A 13,773-nucleotide genomic window follows, 5' to 3' on the forward strand; every position below is an offset into this window, starting at 1 on the left:
AGCATTATGAAGAGACCTGGCAACACTGGAAGATCCAAGAACGGTAGCTCTGAGGTAGGAATATCAACACCCAAATTTGCAGAGAGCTAACTTCCCACTGAAGCCATTAACATATGGATGTCTGTCTAATCCACAACCAAGGCCTCCGCCCTGGCACTTGGGGTAATTTTATGTTTTTTCTCAGTCTGCCACAAGCCTTTGCTCTGCTACTGGTGCAAGTGTGAGGCCTGAGCACAGGTCCGCTGGAGTCCTTTACTCCCTCGGGGTTTAGCAGGGCAGCCGAGGGCGCACGAAAGGGCCGGTACTGCCCTTTAAGGGAAGCGCAGCGCAGCTGGTCCACGTGGCCTTGGCAGCGCCTGCGCGGGGCTCCCCACGTRGGCGAGGCGCCGCGCCCTGCCCCCTTCGCTGTGACGCAGCGTCGTTCCCCTTCCTCCCGGAAGTGCCGCGCTCTTGTGCYGGCCGCGGGCGGGTGGGTCTCGAGGCGCTGCTGGGCCCCGCGCGCGCTCTGCCGCCGCCATCATGGGGGGCAAGAACAAGCAGCGCACCAAGGGCAACATGCGGGTGAGCGCGCCCCGGCGTGGGCGGGAGAGGGGGGGGAGCCTCCCCTGGCTGAGTTATTCCGCCCCGAGCCGCGCAACGGGCGCGGGGGGAAGGGGCGCCGCGCCGGCCTAGCCGTGAGGGGCGGCCGGAGGCCCCCAGGCCGCGGGGCTGCGGCCTCGCACGTCGGCGCGGAGGTTGAGGGCCCCCCGTCGGCTCTCCGCGCCCCCTCTCCCCGGCGCCTCTGGGGCAGGGCCCTCATGGCGGCGGGCAGCAGCGCGGCCTGGCCCCGGGGCTCTCCTTCAAGTGCCTGGGGACTAGGGCGAGGGCCACTGCCAGGCTTCAGGTGGTGGCCCCCAACTGAGCCTGTTCCTCTGCTTCCAGTAATAATAATAATAATAATAATAATAAAGAGATGGTGGCTTCACCTTCCTGCGATGATTATACAGTCTTTCCAGAGAACTGGAGGGGTAGGAAAGTGTCATTGCAAAATCATCAAGGGCGTAAGTTTAACTGGGTTAGTTTAGCTACAGTTAGTGCAATTTTCTGTAGTTAGTCTTACGATACAGCTGTTGTGGTGTTTTTGTCTTACATGTCTTTTAAGTGGTGTGGCGTCTGTCATATATGGTGCTCTCTCAGTATGAGAGCATTGTATGTGAAGCATGTGTTTAATATATATAGTTCTTACAAATCTTTCATGTACTTAGAGATGTTTAGGGAACACAAGCATGTCTGTACAGTTAAAGTTTCATAGGCACAAAAACTAGTCAGTTCACAAATATAGTAGTCATGTAAATTCTGGCTTATTTACCTTTCATTCCTAGTGACAGTTGTGGTTTTGTGTTTGTTTTTTTTTTTTTTTGGTAATGATAAATTGCTAAAGTTCATTATACTTTTCTGAAATTTTGAGGTATCAGGAGCCATGAAATATTACGGAGAGGCTTGAAGCATCAGCCAGTTTTGGGATATCCTCCTCTAAGAAGTGTGCTTGAAATAAATGTGAAGCCACTGATATGATGAACGCAGTGTTGATTTAACTGGGACAAGCTACATGAGATGCTGAGCTCCAAAACACTTGCTTTAATACTAGTGGGATAGTGTTACGTTATATTAAATATGTGCTGTCTTGTTCCATTGTTCTGTATCCTTCCTGGACCCCTTAATTGTTGCTGGCAGCATCTTTTTGTGTGATGGGTTTTCTGATCCCCACCTTCTTCCCCCCCTCCCCCCCAAAAAAAACATTAAGAGCGTTCCTTGGAAGCTATATCAGTTTGTATGTAATGACGTGAAAAGAACTGGAAGGAAGAAATTAGTGAAGGAGGGTAAATAGTTTCTTAATAAATTGTTCATGTACAGAAGTATGTCCTTACTATACTTTTTCATATGCACATAAAAATAATGTAATTTTCCATAAGTATTCATGGATTAAAATCATTATGAGAAAATGGAATGCTGATTCTTTAAAAAAAAAATAAATAAATAAAATTCCAGGTCAAACTTCTGTGTTTAAAGTGTAGGTAGCCTTTTTTGTAAGGTTTTGTTTTAAATAGGTTAATTATACAATATGAGTAAGTTCATTTTTTTTCAAATGCATGATGCATGAAAAAGGTTTATAAAATCATTTTGATAAGAAGTAAAATAGTTTAAAGTGACCAAAATATATAACTGAGTAACGTCTCTGTTTTTTAATCAGCCTTCTAGTAGTGGCCGAGCAGCAGAGCTCCTTGCCAAAGAACGTGGAACGGTGCCTGGGTTTATTGGCTTTGGAACCTCTCAGAGTGATCTAGGATATGTTCCTGCAGTTCAAGGAGCAGAGGAAATAGACAGCCTTGTGGATGCTGATTTTCGAATGGTGTTGCGAAAACTCTCTAAAAGAGATATCACAACAAAACTAAAAGTATGTATATCCTTTGTCCCCTGTAGAAACTTTTATGGGAAGAACAATATGTTTTTCTTAAGGGTGGGAGAAGAATCTGCCAAGGCAGCCAGTTCATTCCAATAAATTTCCTAGAACGCACCATCTTTTTTTCACCTGTACTTTTACACATTGCATAAACTATGTTTGGCTGTGTGCAAGCCAGAGGGTATTTTGGAGGACTTCTAAAGGTCGCTCAGGCAGTGCGTTCATAAAAATATCTCTAAATGGTATATTGCTTCTTGCTCAGTTGGAAGAAATGAATATGTTGAAAATGAGAATTACAGTATTTAATAGAAGATGGAAAATTACAGAACACATCTACCTGACATTTCTTAAACCATATTGTTGATTTTTTGATTTTAGGCTATGCAAGAGTTTGGGACGATGTGCAAGGAAAGAGAAGCAGAAGTTGTTAAAGGTGTTCTTCCTTACTGGCCAAGAATTTATTGTAAAATCTCACTAGTAAGTGTTAAAATATCTAAATTTAAAACTTCTCTGGATACTTTCTGTGAAAACCCTTAAGGCAGTCGTATCGATATATTTAACTCTTTATTTTTGTTTGACTTCCTGTCTTATTCTAGGAAAAAGATTAAGCTGATGGAAAATAATGTTCCTTGTGGTTGATAGGTTTCAGTATTTGCCGTGGGTGAAACCCTGAACTACTGATGCCCAAGCTGTATTTTTGGGATGGGGGTAGCTGCTTGTTAGAACTCTGTTAGAAGGATGATAGAACTTTTTCAACAGAAGAAATCTTTATTTATTTATTTATTTATTTATTTAATGTTGAGAGCAGAATAGATAAAGAGAATGTGCTGTTTAGTTAAGATAATTATAAATATTCTTGAGCTAGGACTAATAGCTGACCATCCTGATTATTAAAAAGATAAATAAAAGCATATGTAGCCAGCTAACCCAATACAGTATTTTAACACATATCCAAAGTATCTCAACAGGCTACTGTTGGAAACAGGATATTGGACAAAATGAATCACTATTCTGATCCATTAGAGCAATTCCCAATACCTTTTTTAGGAACCAAGAGTGTAGAAAGTCATGATGCTGTAAATTCGTACACAAATAATTGAAAGTTGCAAATAAGTGATTTGTGTAGGCTTCTGGATGTTTTAATGTAAAAAGTGTCTTACCTGAAGGCTACCTCTCTGTCTCTCTCTGTCTCTCTCTCTCTCTTTTCCTGTCTTTCTTTTCAATGTGTGTATAAAATGGAAATAACAACTGTAGTTAGGGATATCAGGAAAGGGTTACAATTTTGGATGTACAACACATATGGAGGTGCTAGTTTAGGACCCTCCCCTGTATTTAGGGATGCCACTGAAAAAGACTCGTTTTTGTTTTTGTACATATCTTCAAATTTCCGTAGCCTGATTCATTGCAAAAATGCCTGTACTAAGAGAGCTTTTCTCTTTAGATGGAAGAAATTGGGATGTAAGGGTATACTAGAAGAATTTTTGCTTTGAAGTACTTGGCATCAAAAAGTACACTTCTTAAAACAATAAAACCTTTTTTTCTTTTTTAAACAGGATCATGATCGCCGTGTTCGAGAAGCAACTCAGCAGTCTTTTGAGCAGCTGATTCTTAAAGTAAAGAAACACTTGGCTCCTTACTTAAAAAGTATCATGGGATACTGGCTGATTGCTCAATGTGACGTTTACTCCCCTGCTGCTTCTGCAGCAAAAGTAGCTTTTGAAAAAGCTTTTCCTTCAAGCAAGCAACCTGAAGCCTTAGCATTCTGTAAAGATGAAATTCTTAATGTGAGTTTATGTATTTAAACTTACTGTAGTAGTTTTATCAGGCTTTGTGTGAGTATATATCACCTTTTAATACAATTCAAAGACTCATCCTGTCCCCATCCATTCCTAAGTTTTTTTTTTTTTTTTTTTTTTTTTCTCCTCACCTGAAACTTCGCTGCTGCTAAGGTCAAGAGAAGACTGAGACAAATATACCTCCTCTTTATTTGTTTTTTACATGCAGTTATACTGACTGGAACCATACAACTATAGGAATGAATATGAAGTAAACTTTCTTGCTTGCATTTCAATGTAATGATGCTCAGTCATCAGATACTGTTACTCATGGATGGAGTAATGATGCTGGTATGGTTTAGCTGCAGTGATAGAGGACTAAAGAATGCTGAGCACTGTTTCAGAAAGCCTCTCTGAGATGTGTGCTGACCAAGGTTCATGCTCTTCTGCCATCATGTATGAAACTGAATTGTCTGAATTTAAAAAGGTGAAAGTCTGCATTGCTGTCCCTTCATACAGAAACATAATTGTTTTGTTTTGTCTCAGCGTGTTGTCTTCTGTCAGAAGCATGTCAGCACAGGGCTGCAACTTATGAGGTCTTAAAAAGTCTGGATTCAAACAGTACCACCACTATGTTTAACATGAGTYAATTCCATTCTGTTCTTGCTTGGTAGCATGTCTGAAACACGTTTAGTAATGACTTCACTGAGGTGTAAAGATGTTTCTGAATGATGTGTAGACTGTATGATTTACTTGTAAATAGTAAGTTCTCATGGTGTCTGTGTGTGTTTGTTTTATTTTGTTTTCTTTCCCTAGATACTTCAAGATCATCTTCTGAAAGAAACACCTGATACACTCAGTGACCCACAGTATGTTCGCCTGCTTTAAAGTATATCTTTTAAGTCTTAGTCTGTATTGGGTGTTCTCTTGTCCTGGGACATAGTGGATTTAGTTGTTCCAAGAGGGAGAATAGTCATTTAAGAGTCCAAATCCCAACTTTCTTTGGGGCTTAAGTACAAGTATCTTAAGTTGCTGTTGATAATGTTATTGGTTGCCTAGCTTTTGTTTCAGCTTTTTTAGATGTAGCATTCATGAATACTTGGAAGACAAGATGACTCCAAACTATTTCTAACGCTTATAATGTAATTTAGTAGTATTAGAACCTGTGAAAAGTTTGTTATCTGTATTGCCAGCATTTGAAATCAAAAGAAAGAGGGGAAAAAACGAAGACAGTATAATTATAAAGAGCTTTAGAAGCCCACTGATTAATTCACAGTTAATTTTTTATTTTATTTTTCTGAGAACTGTACCAGAGGAAGAAAGAGAAGCCAAATTTTTCCGGATTCTGACCTGTTCCTTGTTAGCCTTAAAGAAGCTGCTTAGCATGTTGCCAAAAAAAGAGATGCGTTCAGTGGAGGAAAAGTTAATGTCACTTCTATCTCAAAATAAATTTTGGAAATATGGTAAACACAGCATACCACAGGTATTTTCTCTTTTTTTAATTCTTCTTTATTTTGGTGGGTTTTAGTTAAAGATAATATGCTGAATCTGAGAAAACACTAATTTCTTGTATTCTACAAGCAAGAATGAGCTTTTGTGCTGACTTATTTTTGAAGTGGTCTTCAAATTTCTAGGCCTTAAATAGACAGTGTTATAGACACTTTTACTTTAAAATATTCCTAATAGGCTAATTTGTTATTTTCCACTATCATCTACTTCTTGGCAATTTGGAGTTGTTTCAAATTCATATAAAAGAAACAAATTGTGTCATTTTAATACACATGTTCACAGTGCTTTGGGTTTCATTATTTAAACTATTTTGTTGGTCTTTACTCTGCCAAGAAGTAGCTGCCTACAGTGGTGAATAAATTGGTTCCCATAGTAGTTCGTTAATTTTTTTTTTTTAAGATGTTTTTGGATAAACAAAATGTTCAATATGCATGTTGTTACTGAAAGAGGTTGGTCTTTTAAAATTTTACAGGCTTATCAAGTAATTTATTTTTAATAATATTTAAGCGTTTGCCTATGTGATTAAAATACTGTGACTGCATATTGCAAGTTTGTGTGGCTTCAAAAGGAATATTATAAAACTACAGATAGTGAAAAAGTATTGTTATTTGCCAAAAATGTTTATTTTTCTGTGGCTTTCCTCAGGTTCGCTCAGCTTTCTTTGAGCTGGCTTCTGCTTTTTGCCAGTACCTGCCTGAGCTGGTGAAAGCTGAAGCGCCAAGAGTTTGTCCTGCTGTTCTTCTCAGCATTGATGACAGTGATGCAGTGGTGTGCCCGGCTCTTTGGGAAGCTGCACTTTATGCTCTTGCCACAATTGAGGTAATGTGGGAAATATAGAAGGCAGGTGTTTTATTTAAATATCGCATTTAACTCCCCACGAAGTGCCAGTGTTCTCTATGTAGAATTAGAAAGAACAGTTTGACTGGATTTTCTTTATGATTAACAACACGAACTTCTCGATGCTGCACACCCCTTTTTCCTCCTTAGGGTACTCATTTTAATTTTCAAACATAGTGTATCCAGCGTCTCTGAAAATCAGGATTGTTCCATCAGATTAATTTAATCTGAATATTTTGGATTACAAATAGTTACTAATAAGTAAAATAATATTTAAAACCTTTTTGTTGGTTAAAAAAGGTTACAAGAATGGCCTTCAGTACATTTTTGGTTTGCTTGTTTCCCCATCTAAGCTAATGCTCAGCCTGATAACCATTTTTGTTTTCAAAGTGAAATACCAGCTTCACTGAATTTAATAGCAGGCCAAGCAGTGCTTCCATAGATTGGGATGGTATCAAGATTTAATGTTGCAGATCTGTTTTGTAATTGCTGGTATAAAGTGTAACAGTTCATGAAAAAACAGATTTCTGTTTGATCCATTTGTTATAACTATAGATATCTGGAACCACGATAAATCAGGTGACAACGTTCAAGGGGAAAAAAGCGCTGAGCTACTTTGTAAATATCAACCTTTTGCAGTGAGTTTTGAAGTCTGTGATGCTTCTACAGTTAGGATTTAGAAATCATTGCATATTCTTGATAAAAAGAACTGAGAGTTAAATACAAGATCGGGTGTGATGGTGATTTTTATGAAGCATCCTTAAATGCAGGATCATTAAGGAGAAACCTTTAACTGAGACTTGCTAGCAAGGAAATTTGGTTGTCCTTAAACAATATTGTAATGGTTTTATCATGTTAAATTCTTACAATTCACAAACTGAAATAGGGAGATCGTGTTTTTTTAGAAATACTGTAAAGGCAATTTAAATATGACAATAACTTGCTTCGGTTACAATGTGGGGAGGTAGACTGAATGACTGGCTAAGTTCTTCCAAGGCAACAGAGTCTGATTTAATTCAGAATAACTGTGTTTCTTTCTGAAGGACTGTTGGAGTCATGTAAATGCCAGAAAAGGAGTTCTACCAAAGCTATGGACAGTGCTTCGAGAAGGTGGACGAGGACTAGCTACTGTCATATACCCGAATCTCTTGCCATTCATTAGCAAGGTACCGCCTGGTATTGCAGAACCAAAGCTGGACTATTTCAGAACTTTTTTCAGCTCTATAATTCAAGGGTATGAATCACAAATTTATTATTTCTCTCTTTTTTGAAATCTCTCTCACTTCCTATTTCCTTTCCTCATTAAAAAAATAGGAAATACTGTTTTTTATTCTGTTTTTTAAGCATTTTAAAATAGGTAATTATGTATCCTTTGGCTGGAGGATATTTAAATATGCATCAATAGTTTATTTTGGGAAAAGACTGTTTCCACTAAAATATTGGAAAATTAATGTTTTCAAAATACTTTTAAATACTCTTAGATGTCCAAAACTGGAGTCAATCCTTTGTAGCTGTCACTGTCGTCTTAAACCTTCAATCTTCTTTCTCATTTTGTCTCTCTTGTCTAAAACATTCTTATTTTTCCTGTCAAACTTCATGTTTATTCCATGATAAGTTTTAAAATGGGAAATGAGTTTAGTGTTAAGAATGGCTTTGAAGATACCAGACTCCTCTCAGCAGTGCATAATTATTACAGAGCTTATAGAAGACTAACATTTTAGTTGTGAGATTTACTGTTTGCAGGAGCTTGATAATTCTCATGCTGATTGAGATTTGGATTTGACCTTTGTTTGCTTTGCCTTTAAAATACTTCAAAACCAACTTTCTATCAAATGTAGCTTAAATACATTTATGTGCATTATATACTTAAAACCATATATAAATTACTTAATGACTAAAATATAGCTTATTTAAAAATCAAGTCTTGATTGACGTTGGGATGGTCATTAGTAGAGTTCTTGGGGGGGGAAAAAGGAGCTATGTAAGGACTGGTTTTGAAGAGCACATTGAATTTTATTTCAAGCAGTAAAATGTTTGTAATATCTGCATGGTAATTTAATGAAAACTAGACCACACACACAAAAATCAATTATTTTTACTCAAACTGATCATGGTGAAAACATCTGTTTTTCTCCTTTTTTATTTTTGTAATGATTGGTTCCCATCTGTCTGCAATTTATTTCATATGGCACAGGATTAAAATAGTGAAGCTTTGAAACCTCTGCTGTGTGTGTTAGAATGAAGAGATTGGACAAATAGGTGAAACAGTAGACTGTGTACTTGCTTGCATATGTTTTCTATATTTATGCAGATATCTCCGAATCCTAAAACTTGATGAAAAATTTAATAAAGCTTATATTAAATGCCTGTATTTATTTTCTTGACTTTTTGAACAAGTCCTATTGAATTTGTTTTGATCTGACATCCCATATTGTTCTCCTGATAAAAGCAACATATTCAGGGTTACACTTAAGCATTGTAACTGAGTTTCTCAGAAGCATAAATGATGGATTTGTTTTCCTCGTGTTGCCTTTCCATAGGTTGTCAAGTGAGCGAGCAGTAAGTAGCCCTTCAGAAAGTTCAGCAATTATAACTGCATTTATGGAATGTCTGCGCTTTGTCATGCTACAGAAAACAGGTGAAGAGGATGAGCAAAGACAGATTCATCAAATGCTTATATATGACCAGGTATTGACTAGAAATACTTAATATTGTTGTATGTGCCTTTAATAATTCAAAGTTACAGAACTAAATTTCTGTGACAATTGGTTCATCTATAGAAAGTCTCATTAGATTTTATGAAAAAAGTAATGTTAGTTAAGTTACTCAAACTTTTCCTTGCTATAAAATTAGCCCTTCCAGTGTGAGGTTTAAATTAAATATATAAAAAAGAGCATCTTGTACCTCTTTCTCATCTGTATTATGTGTACAAGCATTTGTAGTCCTGAATTTTTTGGAATTGCTTCCAGAATGTTTTTCAAAATTATAGAATTTCCTAGTATTATAAAGAATGAAAAGATTATCTGTTTGGGTTTGTGTTCTTTAATTATTTCTTGTCTTTATAGCTAATTCCTCTTACTGATGCTGTACTTAAGGAGCCCAGGTTACAAAATGGACCATTATTTTATCAAATAGCAGAAACACTGAGCTCTTGGGAAGCTAAAGCAGGACTCTCCAGTGATGATGGCACAGATGAAACTTTCCAGAAACTGTTATCAAATTTTTGGGACTGTCTTTTAAAAATGTGTGTGCTTCATGTTGATACTTTGGACGCTGATGAGAGATCATTGCTTGCTATATCTGGTATGCTAGAAATTCTTCAGAATCCAAAGAGTGCTACAAAACCAAACAATAGAAAGTCTCTAATAATCAGATTTACAGATGAGGATGAATCTGAAAGGAACGCAGAGAATGGAAAATTCTCAGAAGTGAAAAATAATAGTGACTCCGAAATACAGGCTGAACAACAACATAGTTTGCCTTTAAGGAAAGAACCTTTAGAAAACTTAGTCTGCAACCTTGCTGAACTGAGTATTGTGTATGTCAATGAACAGAAGTCAGAGCAGCATTTGAAATTCCTCTCTGCCCTGCTCAACTCTTTCTCCTCAAAAAGAGTTTTTCACGTACTTTTAGAGCAGGGAAATGGTGCAAGTTGTACTCACGCTAAATCCCAAGAAAAGATAAAAGCTCATAATGAAAATCCATCCGTACAATTTCTGCATCTGAATTTAATAACTTGGCTGAAAGAAGACTGGAGGAAAGACACCCATTTTCTTGTTGATATTTTGTACAGTGTGCTTAATTGTTGTAACAGTAGTGATGAAAGGAAAATCATTCTTGATGATTTAACAAAGGTATGACTCATTTTGCTAATAGGTTAATTTATCAAAGTGACTGGCCTTTTTGTGGGATGTGATTGATTAGCTTTTATTCTGGGGTTGTGGAAGATGTTCTGCATAAACTTGGATAACTTCAGCATAAAGAAGGTAGACTTAGAAAAGGTTGACAATAGACTGTTGCTGTGAAGGATTATGACATCGATATGTGTCCCTTATATGGCATAAATCATATATCGGCATAAATCAGCAGAGAACTGCTGATGTTGAATTTCTTACCTGCTTCTTTATGCAGTTTAATTCCGTACTAGCCATTGGTGACCTTTCTCTTAAAGAGAGAGAAGACTTGGGAGGCAAAGACTGTGGTATAATAAAAATAACTCATTAGAGTTAATAAAAGAGTATAATAAAAATAAATCATCAGGATAACTTTGTTATTGAAACATAGCAACTTCTTCTTTCCCTGCAGAAATTAAAGTTGTAAAACAAACAGTTAAAATGGTATTAAATACTTCAAATTCATCAAAGAATTTCTGATCAACTTTGTGGGATTTTGTTTTCCTTCCAGATGGATCTGAAATGGATTATTCTTCTCCAGATAATTCAAAAGGTACCTTTTCAAACTGTTTTGGTTTTTGTTTTGCATAGTTTTGAATATTTCCCTGGTTTTAACTTTGAGAATTACATATGCTGGGGTTACTTTTTCTTAAGTAATGTTAATTTCCRTACTTTGAAAACCCTGTAGTAATAGTTTGAGCGCTGTTTGATTTTGACCCCATTTAGATGTGGGGACTGTCTTACAAATGAAATGACAGTATCGAAAAAAACCCAACCATTTATCTTTGTCCCTTCTATTTTTGGTGAATTCTCTTCTCTGAGCTAGAGGGATTCCTGATTCATTTCTGCTCATCTAAGCTAGAGAGAAAGGAGTTTGGTATTAGATCAATGATTTTAGGTTAATCATTTACATTTGTGTCTTCATTCTCCACTGATTATCACTCTGTGCACATTTGCTTTAAAAATGAATATGTAAACTCAAGTATTGTTTATAGAAAGCCATAAAATACTGATGGATGAGGGATCTATTCAGAACACTTTAAAGGATTATTTGTACCATCACCCTTGCATCATGCTTATGAGGAAAACATAATATCCCATTTTTGCACATGGGAAACTGAGGAACTGACAAGTGATTGCCTGGGAAGAAATATGAAGTGCATTACAAGTTTTGGACAAGAATTCATAGCACTTGATTTATAATCCAGTGTGTCGACCACAGTATCTTTCCTTACAGACATTGTGTACTTTATGAATCCTCAGTTTTTATGATTTTGTTATTTAAAATGGCTTATCACCAAAATAATGTTTTTTTGATTTGTGACCTACTGTGTGTTGTTGTTTGGGGGGGGGGGTTGTGTGTTTGGGGGGGGGTTGTGTTTTGGGGTTTTTTTGTTTTTTYTTTTTTTTTTTTAACAGAAATTCAGATGCTGTAAATAGATTTTATTTCACTTGGTCATCTAAAAGTTAGTTTTCTAACTTTGAATTAGTCATTTTTTGGGCTCTGTAGTTAGAGAAAAGAAAAAATAAGCTTTCTCTAGGGTGACTAATTTCGCCCTAAAGCCTAACATAGCCATAATATGTTGCTGTCTCTTGTCTGTCCAAAGAGAAAGTTGGGGGGATTAGAGCGGACATGATAGTTGCAGACTTACTGTTTATGACAGATAGAATTCTCCCCCTATCTGTATACCGTAGAAATAATATTTCTGAGGACCACATACTAATCTTATGTTTAGTTAAAAATAAAAGTTAATAACCTCCGAAGGCTAATAGAATTATTTTCTTGTGGTTCAGGCATGCTCAAGCACAACAAAACTTTCCTTAATCTCTGACTGGCTGAAGGGAGACACGCTTGGAGAAAGACTTGTAATGCTGGCAGATGATCTGTGTCATCTGGGTTTGAAACCCATCGTGGCCTCATCAGAATCATCCTCTTCAGAAAGGTGGACCCTCCTGAGCTTAGTGTTGTCACAACACATTAAAAATGGTAAGCACATTTATTCTTTGGAGTTTGCAAAGTGTAAATACTGCATTTATACTTTACACTTTACTTTACACTTTCTCTATGCTTTACACTTTGCTTTGGGAGGAACTCCTTGAGATCTTCCAGATTACTTAATTTATAACATCTGTTTGTTTGTTTGTTTTTTTTAACCTGAGCCAATTAACCATATCTAGTTTAATTTCATAAACACTAACTTGCAGTTGTGCCATCACATATTTTCTTTTCTGTTTAGCTAGTGTGTCAGCGTTTAAAGAAAATAATCAAATTTGTGAAGCTGGAAAACTTGAAGAAAATTTAAGTAATAGTTGAATTTATTAGCTAAGCTGCTGTAAAATAATATTGTTAGCTTTTAAACCATACCTTCTGAAGTTTACCTTCAAAATAGCATATCAAGAATCAACGGTTATASACTCAGGTGTGCAGTGGCAATGCCTTGTTACAGGAGTTAAAAATTGCTTTGAGCCATTTTTGGCTAGACGTATATTGGGGGAAAAAGTGTATGTGCTCATGTCATAAGTGTACTCTATTTTTTGTTGTTGTTTGGTTTTAAATAATAACATGTTTCATTTTTTCCTTGTGTTTTTTGGCATCTGTGATAGACTTCTCTACTGGAATTGAATTTTCTTGATGCTTTGCATGTAAGCTTTTTGTTTGCGTTATGCTGAACTCAGTATTTGTTTTGATCCCTGAAGTAATATACATGCTTTAATTTTTCTGAATGCTGAGCATGTTTGTGCTGTTTTTAAGTTTCAAAAATACCCATTACAGCCATCTTATTATGTATATTTGTAAGCAGTGCGTCCTGGGTGTGTTATAATATGTTGTTTTTGTTATTGGAACTTTGGAACCTTTAATGCAAAGGAGCATTGGGAAAACCTGTTCCTCACTCCAGATAACGCATTCAGCAAACTTGTTTGGGAGTCAGAGGCTGATTGTCCAGTGACTTAGTTTGTTAGCTCTAGAGTTGGAAGCTTTGTGCTCAAGACATTCATTTTGTGCTGAGTGCTGTATAACACAATTTTAATGCATGTTGGATGAAGTCTGAGAGGCATTCAAGACCTGTGATTCTTCTCAACTTAATAATTTAGGCCAAAATAGAATACATGGATTTTCAAAAAAAAAAAAAAAAAAAAATTTGCCGAGATCTCTCATCTAAGTTTCTCAAGGTAGACTGTATGGAGTACATGGAAGGGCTTTTCATGGATTGATAACTGATCACAAGATAGGAATTGAAAGAGGGGAAAAAGGATAAATAATGAAAGGATGATAATTGTTTCTGATAACAGATTTTTGAAAGTAGTCAAATTAAAACTG

The 13,773-nt window shown here is 36.7% G+C and overlaps 1 protein-coding gene across 8 annotated transcripts in view; it reads left to right on the forward strand.

Moving 5' to 3' along the window:
• The first annotated feature begins 435 nt into the window (after nucleotides 1-435).
• LTN1 (listerin E3 ubiquitin protein ligase 1) overlaps nucleotides 436-13,773 on the forward strand; it is a 31,761-nt gene continuing 18,423 nt past the window's right edge. For 5 of the 8 annotated variants that reach the window (XM_026077598.1, XM_026077599.1, XM_026077600.1 and 2 more), the window contains exons 1-12: nucleotides 783-1,040; nucleotides 2,231-2,434; nucleotides 2,819-2,917; nucleotides 3,994-4,224; nucleotides 5,032-5,084; nucleotides 5,518-5,698; nucleotides 6,370-6,543; nucleotides 7,605-7,795; nucleotides 9,102-9,249; nucleotides 9,627-10,415; nucleotides 10,966-11,007; nucleotides 12,249-12,441. In XM_026077598.1, coding sequence (XP_025933383.1) covers nucleotides 798-1,040; nucleotides 2,231-2,434; nucleotides 2,819-2,917; nucleotides 3,994-4,224; nucleotides 5,032-5,084; nucleotides 5,518-5,698; nucleotides 6,370-6,543; nucleotides 7,605-7,795; nucleotides 9,102-9,249; nucleotides 9,627-10,415; nucleotides 10,966-11,007; nucleotides 12,249-12,441 — 2,548 coding nt within the window. In that variant the 5' untranslated portion in view covers nucleotides 783-797. Of the gene's footprint in view, nucleotides 562-782; nucleotides 1,041-2,230; nucleotides 2,435-2,818; nucleotides 2,918-3,993; nucleotides 4,225-4,456; nucleotides 4,703-5,031; nucleotides 5,085-5,517; nucleotides 5,699-6,369; nucleotides 6,544-7,604; nucleotides 7,796-9,101; nucleotides 9,250-9,626; nucleotides 10,416-10,965; nucleotides 11,008-12,248; nucleotides 12,442-13,773 lie in introns of those variants that run through there. The other 3 variants (XM_026077602.1, XM_026077603.1, XM_026077601.1) reach the window with 3 other exon arrangements.

The sequence above is a fragment of the Apteryx rowi genome, unplaced genomic scaffold, assembly GCF_003343035.1.
Source record: "Apteryx rowi isolate R43461 unplaced genomic scaffold, aptRow1 scaffold_46, whole genome shotgun sequence".
NCBI lineage: Eukaryota > Metazoa > Chordata > Aves > Apterygiformes > Apterygidae > Apteryx > Apteryx rowi.